This window comes from Dipteris shenzhenensis, chromosome 5, assembly GCF_047967505.1.
Source record: "Dipteris shenzhenensis isolate YYH24624 ecotype China chromosome 5, Dip_SZ_1.0, whole genome shotgun sequence".
NCBI lineage: Eukaryota > Viridiplantae > Streptophyta > Polypodiopsida > Gleicheniales > Dipteridaceae > Dipteris > Dipteris shenzhenensis.
This window is the reverse complement of record NC_141600.1, coordinates 58,921,799-58,938,680: the sequence shown is the minus strand read 5'-3', so window position 1 is coordinate 58,938,680 and position 16,882 is coordinate 58,921,799. Positions and strand designations below refer to the sequence as shown.

The 16,882-nt window shown below is 44.1% G+C and overlaps 1 protein-coding gene across 1 annotated transcript in view; it reads left to right on the top strand.

Moving 5' to 3' along the window:
- The window catches only part of LOC147902245 (CRM-domain containing factor CFM3, chloroplastic/mitochondrial-like), a 68,176-nt gene extending 51,702 nt beyond the window's left edge, over positions 1 to 16,474 (top strand). Inside the window, exons 10-11 of the mRNA XM_087374815.1 lie at positions 15,186 to 15,316; positions 15,440 to 16,474. Of these exons, the coding sequence (XP_087230941.1) occupies positions 15,186 to 15,316; positions 15,440 to 15,781 (473 nt within the window). The 3' untranslated portion in view covers positions 15,782 to 16,474. The remainder of the gene's footprint in view (positions 1 to 15,185; positions 15,317 to 15,439) is intronic.
- Positions 16,475 to 16,882: the final 408 nt, after the last annotated feature.

Here is a 16,882-nt window from a genome sequence, read left to right as displayed (position 1 = left end):
ATGTGACACTCTGGTGTCGGAACAACCTACCCAGTCACTATCCGTGTAAGCATGCATGGTAAGTGAACCCTGATCACCATAGAAGAGGCCTAAATCCTGAGTGCCTCTCAGATATGTGAAGACTCTCTTCACTGCCTGCCAATGCTGTGAACTGGGCATGTGCATGAACCTGCTAAGCTGGGATACTGCATACTGTAAGTCAGGTCTGGTCTGGCATAAGTAAATGAGACATCCAACAGCCTGCTGGTAAAGAGTGATATCACATGGTGTGCTCCCATCATGAGCTGAAAATTTGAAGCCAGGGTCCACAAGAGTAGAGATTGGCTTGCAATCCTCAAACTCAAAACGATCAAGGAGCTGTCCAATATACTTGGATTGTGTCATCATAATACCCCCCTCAACATGAGCAAACTGAAATGCCCAAATAATAGTGCAGCTGTCCCATGTCTGACGTTTCAAAAGCTTGCTGCAAATCAGCCTTGAAAGCTGCAATATGCTGAGTATCAGGGCCCGTGATCAGCATGTCATCCACATATAAAATCAGCACTAAAAAATCAGATCCACTCCCACAGACTCAAAGAGTAGGCTCTGTTGGGCTATTCTAAAAACCAAGGGACAGTAAGTGTGCATGAATTTTAGCATACCATGCCCTGGGTGCTTGCTTCAAACCATAAAGGGCTTTTCTCAGCTGGCATACCCTGTTTTCAGAGCCAAAAACCTCAAAGCCAAGAGGTTGTGTAACATAAACTTCTTCCTGCAAATCCCCATGAAAAAAGGTAGTCTTGATGTCAAGCTGGTGCACTTGCCAATGGTGATGGGTTGCAATGGCAATGACACAAAGGTCTCCTCAAAGTCAATGCCTTGTTGTTGGGCATACCCTTTGGCAACAAGACGGGCTTTGTGTCGATCTATGCTGCCATCAGATTTCCTTTTTAATTTGTAGACCCACCGGGTACCAATGGCATGCTTGCCAGGAGGTAGATCTATTAATTCCCATGTGTCATTTTTGGCAATAGATTGTAGCTCAGATCTCATTGCATCCATCCACTCTTTGCTGTCAAAAGCATCTTTATGGCACAAGGGCTCTTCATTGCAAGCTATAGCAAGGAGTGCATGATCATGCATCTATCTATTCCCTGATCTTGTCCGTGCAGCAAGAGGTTGATCTTATTTGCTGTGCCTCAATGTGTGAAGAAGCCATCTGGAAACTTGCCTTTGCTGTCTATTGCCAACTCTTTCTTCAATCACTGCATCATGAATATTGGGATCATTTTGTGCTGGAAGAGAAGTGTGCAAATCAGCATGGGGTGCTGACTGATCATTGCTTGTTGGAGGGCCTGCAGGAGGCTCATGTTGCTGGTCAAGGAATGAAACAACTGTTTGCAAGATGTTACGTGCTTGGAAGCACCACTATCAAAATACCAAGACTGAGCATCATTAGCAGAAAAGAATGCATCAACTTTGGAGGGATCAAAAGAGCAATGGACAGCCCATGCCCAATCATCCTGGAGAGCATGTGCATGTGAGGCATCTGCTGGCTCATGGGATTCAATTGCATGTGAGGCATTTACTGTCAATCCTGCTTTCTTCTTCTCCGAAGCAATGCGCTTCCTGCATTCTGAAATTTCATGCCCTGGCTTGCGACAATAGTTGCATCTTTTCTTCTTTGACTTATCTATTGTATTTTGAGATACATTGGAGGAATTGCCACTCTTGGCTGTGAATTGGTCGACGTTGCGCGTCGAGCCTTCTGGAGACCATCTGTCGTCGCAGGACCTTCTGCGTGCATCTAACCATCCCGGGCATTCGCAAGGCTCAAGCACTCAGCGGTGTGACACCCTACGTAGAAATGACCACCACCATAACCTCCCGTCGAAGACCATTGTCTGTCAGGCGCTAGGAAGCATCAAAACTTGCTTCTACTCCCATAGCCACCATTCGGTCCAATCTCCCCTCGTCAGGTCTCACGACGCTAATAGTCATTGTGCAAGCTTCGCCATCGAAAATTCTGTCAGGGTCTAGCTAAAGGCACCCCGTCACTCGATATAAACACCTGCGTAAGGATGGTGCTCCTTTATGCCACTCAACTCCTGGTGTTGGCTTACAAACAGTTTGCGCCTCCGTACGTGACAGTACGGACGTCCGTACTGTTGTACGGTAGTTTGGACAAGAGGCACAGGAAGCAAAGCTGGGCTCTGATATCACTGTAGGATCGCTTAGGAGAGAGAGAGTGCAAGTAGCAAAAGAGTCGATGATAAACGCCTTAGCCATCACGTCAAAGTTAGATAATAAAAAAACAAAGGAGTACAAGGTACAAGTACCTAGACTAGGACTAAGTGTCCTAGGTGTCACATAGGACAAAGTGTCCTATGTGGCCTAAAAGACACTAACACTATAAGTGTCTTTATTTATGCTTACAAGGCTCATACCATGGCCTATAGGGCATCACTAGAACCACCAGAGGATGGCCTACACTAAGTACTCCCTATAACGGTATCTAGAGCTCCAATCCACTCAAAATAAGTAGCCCAAACGGAGTGTACCAGTTTACAGCAGAAATACAAGAAGAAAAAGAGAGGGAAGAAGAGGTCATTTGAAGAGATTTTTGGACACAAGCAAAGCGGGAGTCGGATAAGTATTACCAACTTTACAACACTTGACTTTTGCTGTAAAATAAACCCTTTTATTTGAAATTACAGCAAGTCATTTTCTCTCTTGTATTACTAAAAGGAAAGAATGGAAGGGGAAGGGAGATATAACAATGAACCTACTCCTTTTCCTCCGTTACACCCAAGGAGAGAGAGAAAGGACACCTTCATCCCCTCCTGAAGAGGATGGATTAGGTGAGAGTTACACACATCTTGAGTATGATAACCCGCAAATAGATTTACAGCAGTCTCTCCTTCAAGAACCTCTTGATAGGGAGTTCTCCTTTCGTAATGAAGAAATGAGACCAGCCAAGAACCAGGTGATAAGTTTACGCCTTCAACTCAAAATCAAGATTTCGAGAAAGGAACTACGACACATGCCGATCCTACAGCTACTTCAGAATCTAGTTAATCTGGTTAGAGGTCTAGTTACAGACCAACCAGACCAGAACCAGTCAGTCTGGTTAGTGTAACCAGCCAGTTACTTCCTCCAGTTACTGTCAAAAAAAAAAAAAGAGACAGTTGCAGAGACTGTTTCTGCTAGCAGTTTTTACCTATCTGAGAGAGTATTTACTGTCAGAAAAAGCAGAAATCAAAGGAAAATCAGAGATTTGCAGAAAAAGAATATGCATGCCCTTGAGCAGAGAAAAGACGGAAAAACAGATGCATTTTGAAGTCATTTGCAGTAGCCAGAAAAGGGGCACACAGCTTTGAGTTTATGCCTTGAGTTGACAGACAGCCCGGCACTGGCATAGATTGTGAATGCAAGACACCTCTTGTTGAGGTAATTTTTCTCTTTGAAAAGCAAAGGTTGCGTGCATTAGTTGCACACATAGTGTGTGTGAGAAATTTGCAGATCTTACACAAGTTGTAAGAAAATGGCTCAATCACCTATCCAGAGGGATTCACAAGATAGGGATGCACATCCAAGACAAGGAAGTGTGCAACAAACTCTGCAAGAATTCGAGCAGATGGTACGCACTCGTATGCAAGAGATGGAAAATCTCAGAAAGGATCCAAGAGCTCAGCATTTGTTTCAAACAAAAACTATGCCTAATGTAGCTTATGATGTGCCAATGCTAGAGGAGTCGAAAGAAACAGCCGTCATGTCAATCTTGAGTAGTGTGTAAAAACAAAGTACATAGTACTTGTACCTAGACCTAGGACTAAGTGTCCTAGGTGTCACATAGGACTAAGTGTCCTATGTGGCAGAAAAGGCACACAATAAACTAAGTGTCTATACCAATGCCTACAAGGCACATACCAGGGCCTATAGGGCATCACTAGAACTGGGAGAAGATGGCCTACAAACCCCCCTCCGTGGTATGGGCTGAAGTATTCTGGAAACGTCTCAGAATACCTGGTATTTTCTGATCATGGTGGCACGTGTTCATCCAAAAGGATATAGCCACCTATGAATGTACAAGGTATGTCAGATCATGGAACAAAGGGAACCAAGGGTAAAGCCTGGCGGAAGACTTCGAACTTGGGACGAGGAAGTGCCTTTGTAAACAGATCTGCTATGTTGTCCTCTGTGGGAAGATAGGAAAACTCTATGTCTCTTGCTGACAACCGCTCCCGAACATAATGATAGTGAACTTTGTAGGCCATCTTTTGGTGGGGTATGTGCCTTGTAGGCATAAGTGTAGGCACTTGTAGTGTTAGTGCCTTTTAGGCCACATAGGACACTTAGTCCTATGTGACACCTAGGACACTTAGTCCTAGGTCTAGGTACAAGTACCTTGTACTTAGATTTTTTTTCATTATCTAAGATTTGACGTGACGGCTAACTCAGTGACTCTTTGCTACCTGCACTCTCTCGCTCTTTCATTCGATCCTACAGTGGTATCAGAGCCACGGATCTGCTCCCTGTCCCCGTACAGTCCGTATCAACTGCCCGTAAATTTCTGTATCAGCTGTCCGTACATCCGTCGTACATGCGATCAGTACACCCGCTGCACATTTTCGTACCTGCGATTAGTACACCCGCTATACATTTGTACTACTCTCCGTATCTATCCGTACAGGGGTATCGTACTGTGATTCACCGTATAGTTCCGTACTTCAGTCACCGTACAGTTCCTTCAATACTTGCGCCGCCATACAACCTGCTCAGTACTACATCCGTACCAGTTGCGTACCTGTGCTGCAGTACATCGTAAAACCATGTAGTAGCGTACTGATCCGTACACCCACATACTTGCATCGTACACCGTACAGCCACCGTACTTGCGTACTGTACATTGTACAGCCACGTATTGCTCCGTACAGCGTACACAACACCTCGTCGTACGATCGCACATCCGTACACCGTACATCGCACGGTGTACTTGATCTGGTACTTGAGCTGTCGGTACAGCTAGTACTTCGCTCGAGGTCTCCGTACAGGTGTTGCACGTACAAGGTCACATTCAGGACATTGGTATTTTTTGGGGCTTTCAGTTCATTTCAGGTTCTTTGGTTGCAAATTCCTGCAAGAACATTGGGGCTTTGGGATTTGGTTTGCAATTTCTCGTTTAATTGCAATACATTGGGTCAGATTGGAGTACATTGAGTCACATTTGCAGGACATTGATCAGTAAAATTTGGGGCTTTTCTGCATTTGCCCTCTTTTTGGCCTATTTGCCCTCAATAAATTTGGGGCTTTTGCTACATTTGCTATTTTTTGCAGTGAACATTGCCTGTCACAGTCACATTTGGGTTAGATCTACATTTGCCCTTTGATTTGGGTTAGAAATTTGCAAATATTTGCTGTCATTTTTGGACAGCCAGCTTTTTGCAGTGATAGCCTTGAGGCTTTTGGGTTTTCAGGTCTTTTTCAGGGTATCACATTTGCTATGGCTGGGAACAATCAAGATTTATCGTGAAGATGATAAGTTGGATGGCACCAACTATCCGATGTGGTCTTATCTCATGAAACATATTCTTGTTGCAAAGCATTTGTGGAATATTGTTTCTGGGGCTGATTTGAGGCCAGCCAATGCTACAGTGGTTGCCTCTACTGCTGGTCCTTCTGCAGGGGGTACTCCTCCTGATGCCTCTTCCTCTAGCACTTCTGCTGCTGCTCTTCCAACTCAAGAACAGTCAAGATGGGATGCAAGAGATGCAAATGCACATTCATGCATTGCTTTATCATGCAAGAGAATCATTATTCCACACATCCGGTCTTGCAGGACAGCAAAGGATGCTTGGGATAAATTGGCTTCTCTCTATCAGATTCGCAATGAAGCTCGTGTTGCATATTTGAGAAGGCAATTACAGGAAGTCAGTATGAATGAAGGTGAGTCAATGGATTCTTACTTGACAAAGGTCAAGGACCTCATGGAACAGCTTGCCAACATTGATGAGGTGGTGCCAAATTCACAGCTTGTCAGTACCACATTGAATGGACTGCCAGATACATATCAAGGGTTTGCTACAACCCTTCTGTGAGGTGGGAGAGAGTGAGAAAGAGAGAGCACACCGACACACACGATGGACACAAGAGTGTGGGGATAAGAAGTATGTGTGTGTACCTCCCCTAGCACACAGTCAACCTTTTATATGAAAGGATAAGGTTACAACACTAAGTACACCGTACTTAGTGTACTTAACAAATAAAAGTACTAACTGTACTTAAGTGTACTAACTGTACTTGGGTGGCCATAGTGCCTTTACCCCAACAACCTCCCACTTAAAGGCAATATGCCCTCAAGTAAAAATAAATGAGAGAAATACAGCATATACACAATGGAGTACAAGGTCAGAATGAGGCTCAACCTATACCCATCAACTGTCGGCAATGTGCAAACCGCTCTGCAGGCAAGCCTTTTGTCAACAAATCTGCTGGATTATCATTCGTGTGAATCTTGACAAGCTGAATCAGCTTATCATCTATTACCTCCCTGATGAAGTGATACTTCACATCAATGTGCTTTGTCTTTGCATGAAAGACAGGATTGTGTGCCAACTGAATAGCACTCTGACTGTCACAATGCAACAATTGAATATCACCTGTAATGCCCAAGTCTCCCACTAGCCGAGATAACCATAAGGCCTCCTTGCATGCCTCTGTGGCTGCAATATATTCAGCTTCCGTGGTAGACAAGGCTATGCACTGCTGCATCCTTGACATCCATGACACTACACCTCCAGTGAATGTATAAACATAACCGGTAGTAGACTTCCGGTTATCTGGATGACCAGCAAAATCTGAATCCACATAACCATGCACCTTTGCATCCCGCTTGCCAAAGCATATGCACAACTCCTGTGTGCCCTTTAGGTATCTCATGATACCTTTCACTGCATTCCAATGCTTCTTGCCTGGATTTGCCATATATCTGCTAACCACTCCCACTGCAAACGCAATATCAGGTCTTGTAGCAACCATGGCATACATGAGACTGCCACAAGCTGAAGCATACGGAATCTTGGCCATTTCAGCCCTATCAACATCTGAGTGTGGGCTGTCCATTGCACTGAGTTTCACATATGGAGGCAATGGAGAACTAAGGGTCTTCCCCCCCTCCATATGAAACCTGTGCAATACTTTGCCAATATATTCGGTCTGAGACAAATACAACAAATGCTGTCCCCTGTCTCTCCGTATCCGCATTCCCAGTATGTGATTTGCATCACCAAGGTCCTTCATATCAAAGGCCTCATGCAATCTTTTCTTAAGGTCGTCAAGCTCCTTACGAGCTTTACCAGCAATAAGCATGTCATCCACATATAAAATGAGAATGATTAAGCTGCCATTTGCAGCCCTTTTGGTATATAAGCAGTGATCGTCATCACTTCTCCTGAAACCTTGGGACTTCATGAAGGTATCAAATTTTTTATACCATTCCCTTGGTGCCTGTTTCAGCCCATAAAGGCTCTTCTTAAGCTTGCATACAAGTGACTCCTTGCCCTTGACTGCAAATCCTTCTGGCTGCTGCATGTAGATCTCCTCATGAAGATCACCGTGAAGAAAGGCTGTCTTCACATCCATTTGGCATAATTCCAAATTCTCACATGCAACCAAAGCAAGTACAATCCTGAGTGTGGTCATCTTAACCACTGGAGAAAAGATCTCATCAAAATCGACACCATACTCCTGCTTAAAGCCCTTGGCAACCAACCTGGCTTTATACCTTGGCTTAGCTCCAAGTGTGACTTTCAATCTATACACCCACTTGCATGGCAGTACTTTCATGCCCTTAGGCAACTGCACCAATTCCCAAGTACCATTTTTATGGAGACTGTCCATTTCAGACTTCATGGCTAGTTCCCATAGCCTTTTATCATGCATTTGCACGGCTTCCTTGTAACAGAAAGGTTCTCCACAGTCTGTAAGCATAATAAAATCTGCTCCTGGAACAAATCGGTCTGGCTGTTTCATTTGTCGAGTGGACCTTCGGACCCATTGGTCTTGCTGTCCAACTTGCTGCTCACATAAAACAGGTGGCTGTTCCAGTAGATCAGGCTGCAGAATTATGCCTGGGAGGTCTTCCAAAGGTGGCATGTCCCGTAGTACATCTTCTGCCACTGCGGGCTGTCCATTTGGACCTGCTGCAGCATCATGCATTGGTTGATTACGCTGCTGTTGTGGCTGATTTGCAGCCTGCCTGAATTGTACAGGATGTCCCGAGTCATCAATGTCAACCTCTGAAGCATCAGAAGGCTTATCTACTGCCTTAAACATTCATGACTCATCAAATAAGACATCATTGCTGTGTATTAGCTTCTTATTTACAAGATCCCATAGGCGGTAACCCATCTCACCACTGTCACCATATCCAAGAAAAATGCATTTAAGAGACTTAGGATCAAGCTTGCTGCGATCTTCTCTGCGTATATGCACATACGCAGTGCAGCCAAAGACCCTCAAGTGCTTATAGGAAGGAGGTTTTCCTGTCCAAAGCTCCTCTGGCACTCTGCCATCCAGTCTTTTATTTGGTGACCTATTGATGAGGTGTACTGCTGTTTTTACAGCCTCAGCCCAAAATCCATGAGGTAAAGCAGCATGTGACATCATAGAGCGGGACTTTCCTGTATAGTTCTATTCATACGCTCTGGAGTGCCATATTCGGCAGCTCGGCGGCATGAATATCAGCATGATTACATACTTTAGCATGAAGAGTATACATAGTGTCAACCTTAGAACCTCTGGCAACAACCAGGGCACCTTTGGTGACCTTCCAGAAACCATGACCAAAGCTGGTCACAAAACCTTCGTCATCCAACATGCCAGTAGAGATCAGATTTTTCTTGACTTCGGGTACATGCCTTACATTGTGAAGCATAAGCTGAGTACCATCAGCAAATACAAGCCTGACATCTCCAACACCGACAATACTGTATGCATGATTATCCCCTAGAAAAACGACTTCATTACTGCCTGCTGTATACCTGACAAACAATTCTCTGTAAGGTGTAACATGGAATGAGGCACCTGAGTCAATGATCCAAGAGTGCATGTCTGCAAAATCTCCTGCATGGAGAGAATAAGCATCCAAAGTAGAGAGAAATAAAACCTCTCCCTCACTGTCATAACCGTGTGTAGAATGAAGCTCTTCAATCTTCACACTGCTCTTGCCATTGCTTACTGGTACAATTGCCTTTGCATCTGATGGATCAGTATTTTTGGCTTTGTCTCTCTTATCATTTTTCAGTTTAAAGCATTGCTTTTTGGTATGCCCCTTTTTGCCACAGTAGTAGCACTCAACATCTTTGTTGGAGCGGGACTTGCTCCTGCCTTTTCCCCTTTCCTGGGATTTGCCTCTTTGCTGACTTCTCCCCCTTGCATTCAAGGCATTGTTAGGCTTTACTGCATCTTGAGCTTTCAGCTTCTGCTCTTCTTGCAAAATCAGCCTTGTGATATCTGAAAAACTTATGCAAGTGTTTGCATTTGTTACAGCTGTGGTGAATGTATCCCAACTTTCAGGAAGAGAGATCAAGAGTGCCATACCCTTGGTTTCCTCATCCACCACATACTTCTGATTCGCAAGTTGAGTAACAATTGAGTTGAACTCATTGAGATGTGCATCCATGGAGGTCCCTTCCTTCATCTTCAGATTGAAGAACTTGCGCAACCAATATATCTTTGTGGCTACACTTTGCTGCTCATATGTGTCCTGTAGCTTTTTCCACACACCCCAGGCTGTTGTTTCACCATCCACATTCCAAACAACACTCTCATGGAGTGACAATTCAATTATGGACTTTGCTGACAGATCAGCTAGTGCCCAAGCATCATCAGATGTGCCAGTGGGCTTCACACCTTTGTGTATAATAGGAGCATGAAACTGCCTGAGGATTAGCACATTCAGGACCATCTTTTTCCACATCAGGTAGTTAGCAGCACCCTGCAACTTTTTAATATTAAGAAGAGAGGACTCCGAGGATGAAGCCATTACAATCAGCAGGAAATATAACCCACATTTGGGTGCCTGACTCCCTGCAAACCAAGTGTAACAGGCACTTGAATTGTGCTCAAAAAAAAAAATAAAAAAATCCTGCAGCGGAACAACAGGAACTGCACCTGCAAATATTTCTCCCAATTAAACAGAGAATTATAACTGTTTACTGCTTGCTGCAGTATCCGAACAGCAACTGTGTTTGCATCATTAAATGCACTGCTGTACAATCAGCAATACTGATATTAAAGCAGCATCTGCCCTGCAATTACAGTGAAAAACAGCAGTGTATTTTGCACTCTGTACTTCTGTACAATGACTGTAATCAGCCCCACAGTTGACACAGAACAGTACCTGACTGTACCAAAAAGTACAGAATCAGTAAATGACTGTTTGACTGTTCAAACCTGTCAACTTCAAGCTTCAAGATACCACTAAAAGTGTATAACACAGTTTAGAGTAGGATTTAGGCAAAAGCCCCTTGACTGGAAGAAAAAATTCTCAGAATTTGAGTGCATTTACCGCTTCACTGACCACTATAAGGCATTTAATTGCTTCCCCCAGCACTGATATGCATTTAATTGCAAAACCCCCAATTTGACTGGCACATTCAGTGCTCAAGTCTACAATGTAGTACTCAATGCAGCTTCTACTGTCCCGTAGGTCAACAAATGCATACGAATCCTGCAAGAATCAACTCCAAATAGGAGGATAAACGCAATGCGTGCGTATACAAGCCAATACTTGACACTGGCTACAAAAGCCCCTTGATTCTGCAATTCAATGTTGAGGATTTCCTCACACAGTAGGCATAGACAGTTATCTGCTTCCCCCAATACCAGTAATGCTCACAATGAGCTCGAAGGCTGCACCTGTACCTGTAACACTGCCGGAGCAGTTGGAGAAATTTTGACGGGAGCTCGTAGGCCTGGCGAGCTGTCTTGGATGTGCGCTGGAGGAGTCGCCTGTGTGGCGACTTGGCGGCCCGCTGGTGGCATCGCCTATGCCGCGACTTGGCGGCCCGCTGAAGGCGTCGTCTGTATGGGCGACGTTGGGCGCTGAAGGCGTCGCCTATGTGGCTTGCTGCTGGCGTCGCCGCTGTTGACGTCGCTGGTGGCGCTGCTGCTAGCGTCGCCGCTGCTGGCGTCGCTGGTGGCGTTGCTGCTGGCGTCGCCACTGCTGGCGTCGCTGGTAGCGTTGCTGCTGGCGTCGCCACTGTTGGCGTCGCTGGTAGCGCTGCTGGCGTCGCCTGGCCTCGCTGGTTGCTGGCGCTGGCAGCGCTGAATGCTGCCGGCTCTGCTGAAGCAGCAGATCGATGCTGCTAACGTCGAAACGCAGTAGCTCAGGCTGCTGCTGGCGCTGTTGCTGGACGAATGGGAGGAAGATAGGCAGGCTTTGATACCACTTGTGAGGTGGGAGAGAGAGTGAGAAAGAGAGAGCACACCAACACACATGATGGACACAAGAGTGTGGGGATAAGAAGTATGTGTGTGTACCTCCCCTAGCACACAGTCAACCTTTTATATGAAAGGATAAGGTTACAACACTAAGTACACCGTACTTAGTGTACTTAACAAATAAAAGTACTAACTGTACTTAAGTGTACTAACTGTACTTGGGTGGCCATATTGCCTTTACCCCAACACCTTCGATTAGGGGCCATGGGTAATCCAGACCACTATTCTTTTGATCAGCTAGTTACTTTGCTTTTGCAGGAAGAGCAAAGTAGAGCTAATAGGCAAGCCATTATTCTTGATCATGCATTTGCTTCACAGCAGACAGGAAGAGGCAAGGCTTCCAAGCCTATGGGCAAGCGAAAATCTGCGCATAGCAGCTACAATTCCTCCCATGCATCTAAAAATACAGCAGATAAGGCAAAGAAGAAAAGATGCAACTATTGTCGCAAGCCTGGACATGACATTTCAGAATGCAGGAAGCGGATTGCTTCAGAGAAATAGAAAGCAGGATTGACAGTTAATGCCTCTCATGCTATTGAATCCCATGAGCTAGAAGATGCTTCACATGCACATGCTCTTCAGGATGATTGGGCATGGGCTGTCCATTGCTCATTTGATCCATCCAAAGCTGATGCATTCTTTATATCTAATGATGCTCAGTCCTGGTACTTTGATAGTGGTGCTTCCAAGCATGTCACTTCTTGCAGACAGTTGTTTCATTCTTTAGCTGATGCACCTCGAGGGGGGACTGTTACATGTGCTAATAATGCTTCATATGCTGTAAAAGGAGTTGAGATGTGCAGGTCACATCCATTTCAAGCCATCCTGTCATTGTGACAAATGTTCTTTTTGTGCCTGGCATTGAAGTCAACTTGATTTCAATTTCAGCAATTGCTACTTCAGGTTTCAAAGTAATTTTTGACGGCTACAGATGTCTAGTTTATGATCTTCGTGATGACAATGCCATAGTTCTCACTGGCACTTTGCAAAAAGGGCTTTATCACCTTGATCATCATTCAGCTGCACTTTCTATTGAAGCATTGGCTATTTCAGATTCACAGCTTGCTGAAAGTCATATTTGGCATGAGAGAATGGGCCATCTCAATTATAGAGCTCTTGCAAAGCTACATTCACAACAGATGGCAAATGATGTACCATGCATTTTTGTCTTCACGGGGCATTATTCACTCATGCACTACTCCTTACACTCCTCAGCAGAATCCTGTTTCTAAAAGGAAAAGCAGGTCCACAATGGAGATGGCCAGATGCATGCTTAAGGCCAAGTCTTTGCCCAATAAATTTTGGCTTGATGTAGTAATGTGTGCCAACTATGTGCTGAATAGATCACCTACACGGGCATTGAAGACTATTACACCTTATGAAGCATGGAAAGGTAGGAAGCCTTCACTTTCACACATGAGAGATTTTGGGTCTCTTGCATATGTTCATGTACCATCTCAGCTGAGACATAAGCTTGATGACAAGGAAATCAAATGCATATTTATTGGTTAGAGCCAGGAGAGCAGAGGGTATCGGTTATATCAACCAAATACTGGGAAGATTATTGTCAGTAGAGATGTAATCTTTGCTGAACATTCAGCTTCTCCTCTTGTGGACTGCAAAGCAAAGCCAGATGTTGACATGTTTCATGCCTTTGAATCTTGGTTACCTCTGCCATCATCAGAAGAGGATTTTGACCAGCAACATGAGCCTCCTGCAGGCCCTCCACTAAGCAATAATCAGCCACAACCTCATGCTGATTTGCAGGTTTCTCTTCCGGCACAAAATGATCCCACTATTCATGATGCAATCATTGAAGAAAGAGCTGTCAATAGACAGCAAAGGCAAGTTCCCAGATGGCTTCTTGATACATTGAGGGACAGCAAACAAGATCAGCCTTTTGCTGCCCGGACAAGATCAGGGAATAGACAGCATGGTCACTTTCTTGAGTTTGCACTCCTTGCTACAGCTTGCAATGAAGAGCCTCTGTGCCATAAAGATGCTTTTGACAGCAAAGAGTGGATGGATGCAATGAGAGTTGAGCTACAATCTATTGCCAAAAATGACACATGGGAATTAGTGGATCTCCTTCCCGGCAAGCATGACATTGGAACGCGGTCTGCAAATTAATAAGGAAATCTGATGGTAGGATAGATCGATACAAAGCCCGTCTTGTTGCAAAAGGGTATGCCCAACAACAAGGCATTGACTTTGAGGAGACATTTGCTCCCACATCCAGGATTACTACCATTAGATGTGTCATTTCCATTGCAGCCCATCATCATTGGCAAGTGCACCAGCTTGACATCAAAACTGCTTTTCTTCATGGGGATCTGCAGGAAGAAGTCTATGTGACACAACCTCCTGGCTTTGAGGTTGTTAATTCTGAAAATAAGGTATGCCGGCTTAGAAAAGCCCTTTATGGTTTGAAGCAGGCACCCAGGGCATGGTATGCCAAAATTCATGCACACTTACTATCCCTTGGTTTTCAGAATAGTCCCACAGAACCCACTCTTTATGTCCGTGGGAGTGGATCTGATTTTTTAGTGCTGATTTTATATGTGGATGATATGCTCATCACGGGTCCAGGTACTCAGCAAATTGCAGCTTTCAAGGCTGATTTGCAGCAGATTTTTGACATGTCAGACATGGGACGGCTCCATTATTATTTGGGCATTCAGTTTGCTCATGTCGAGGGGGGTATCATGATGTCTCAGTCCAAGTATATTGGATAGCTCCTTGATCGTTTTCAGTTTGAGGATTGCAAGCCAATCTCTACTCTAGTGGACCCTGGCTTCAAATTCTCAGCTCATGATGGGAGCCCACCATGTGATATCACTCTTTATCAGGAGGCTGTTGGATGCCTTATTTATTTATGTCACACCAGACCTGACTTGCAGTAGTATGCAGTATCTCAGCTCAGTAGATTCATGCACATGCCCAGTTCACAGCATTGGCAGGCAGTGAAGAGAGTCTTCAGATATCTCAGAGGCACTCAGGATTTAGCCCTCTTCTATGGAGATCAGGGTTCACTTACCATGCATGCTTACACGGATAGTGACTGGGTAGGATGTTCCGACACCAGAGTGTCACATACTGGCAATTGTTTTTTGCTTGGCAATTCATGTATCTCTTGGCTTAGCAAGAAGCAACCAACAGTTGCCACGTCTAGCTGTGAGGCTGAGTACAGGGCAGCTTTCACCGCTACAGTAGAGTGTGTTTGGCTTCGACAGTTACTTACAGATCTTGGTATTTGCCAGACATCCTTCACTATTGTCTACACTGTGTCTGGACTGCAGTTTATCTTTTAAAGAGAGACCCCACAAGTGCTCTCAAGAGTATGACATTGGAAGTGCTTCAATTAAGACTTGCATGTACATTCAAGACTTGAGTGGCCTTTAGATTAAACCAATGCTTAAAGAGTTTCCTTTAGAGCTAATTGTTCAGCTGTCAGCAGTCATTCTCTTCAGCCCTCTATAAATTATGCTAGGCGTTTTGTTTTTGAAACGCGTTATCAAAGGAGCTTGAGCTTTGCCTGTTTTTATATGGAATCGCAAAGTGGATCAGGTGTGATTTCTGTGCTGTTTTCTTTTCTTTTATCGTATTTTGGGGAAAAAAATTACGCACTGCTATTGGAAATATAGCCACATTCTAGGCATCGTTGGGAAAAATATAAATTGTACTCAACGATTTTGCAGGGAAGAGCAACATGTTAACAGGATTAGCGAAAGCTATCCGCATATATTTCCTGAATCACCCACTTGTAAAGATTGGAGTGAAGGGAAGAGGTCGTGGGACATCAATCCAAGACCTAGTGCATGAATTAGAGGTGCTCATTGGGATTTGGTTATTGTCTGTCATATATAAGTGTGTCCATATTGTACAAGAGTGTCATGGGGTTTTGTGACAAGGATTTCTTACAAGGGGTCCTAATTTTTCAATAACTTTGCAGGATTTGACTGGCGGAGTCCTCGTTTCTCAAGAGCCTAATAAAATAATTATGTATCGGGGTTGGTTGCATGGTGAGGAGATACCCAAAAACGAGACCTATGAGGAATTGTCACCAGAATTGCGTGCTGCTTTAGAAGCAGAGGAGGATTGGGAGGATGATTCGTTTGATGATGATTATCTTATGGAAAATGGGGGTGAGGCTTCTGATAACGATGCTGATGAAGAGGCAGAGGATGAAGACCAGATGGTGGGAATGCAAGTCAATGACGATAACATTTCAGATGAGGAGTCAGAGATAGATGATGAAGATAATGACTACATTATGCGAACGTATTCTGATTAAGGGTAGGAGAAAACAGATAAGGATAAAGTATTTAATTTGAAGCATTGCCATGACAATGAACTTGAGCGACAAGCGACAAGACTACAGTCGGCATTAATGTTTTGAATCCCCTTGTAACCTTGGTATTTGGGTTCTATGGGTGACATGGATTGTGATGCAGAATAGAGAATCTACTTATGTATCTCAAAGGAAAGACAGGCCTAAAAGAGAGGTGATGAATAAAGTGGATATCAGGGTAGAAGTTAATTGACTGGGTGACAGATGCAGCAGAAGAGACAATCACTGTACTTTTCATCTTCAATTGATCAATGATCTTGAAGAAAGAGGCAGATCTCATAAAAAGGTCTTGGACTTGTGTAAGGATTTTTCTTGGATTTCATTTGAGTTTCCAAGGATGATAAATTTAGCCAACTCATGGAATTCAGGGATTCCTTTTATTTTCATGATCAAAGAAGTCATTAAAGGGTAATTGATGCCTTCTGTAATTTGCAAATTCATTGAGGCGAAGCACAAGTTTCAGTAAAGCCAGCTTGTCTCATTGTATATGACATTGCTTATCATTTGAGAGTTCCCTTACAATTAAGATACCTCTCTACAACTCTAGGAATCTTATCACTTGGAAAGTACAACGCGAGAAACATGACAAACTTTCACAACTGTCTTCCATAGCATCTTTCTAAAAATTGGAAGCTTTGATTCAATTCTTTGAGCATGTCTTAAATTTGGGAGGTACTTGTGTCACTTGGATCACAAGGCCACTTCTCACCCTACCGCATGTCTATTTCCAAATGGAGTTATTTGACCCCCAAAAGGGCTCTACAATGATACCACTTTCGTGGGATCCAAGTACTAGCGCTCCTTTTTCCTGATATAAGTTGCTGAGATGGCCTTTCAGACAATTGCTGTTCTTTCTTTTCTGGAGGGGGGGGTCACTTACTAAATTAGGTGGTTGAGATGAACCAAGATCCTGAGAAAGAACTTGCCTTGGAGGGTTGACAGTCATATTACACTATAGATTGGATTGGTAATTCTTGCTCAACAAGCTAGATCCTATGTTTCCCAGTAGCGTAGCCACAAGATACCATTTTTCAGTCACACCCT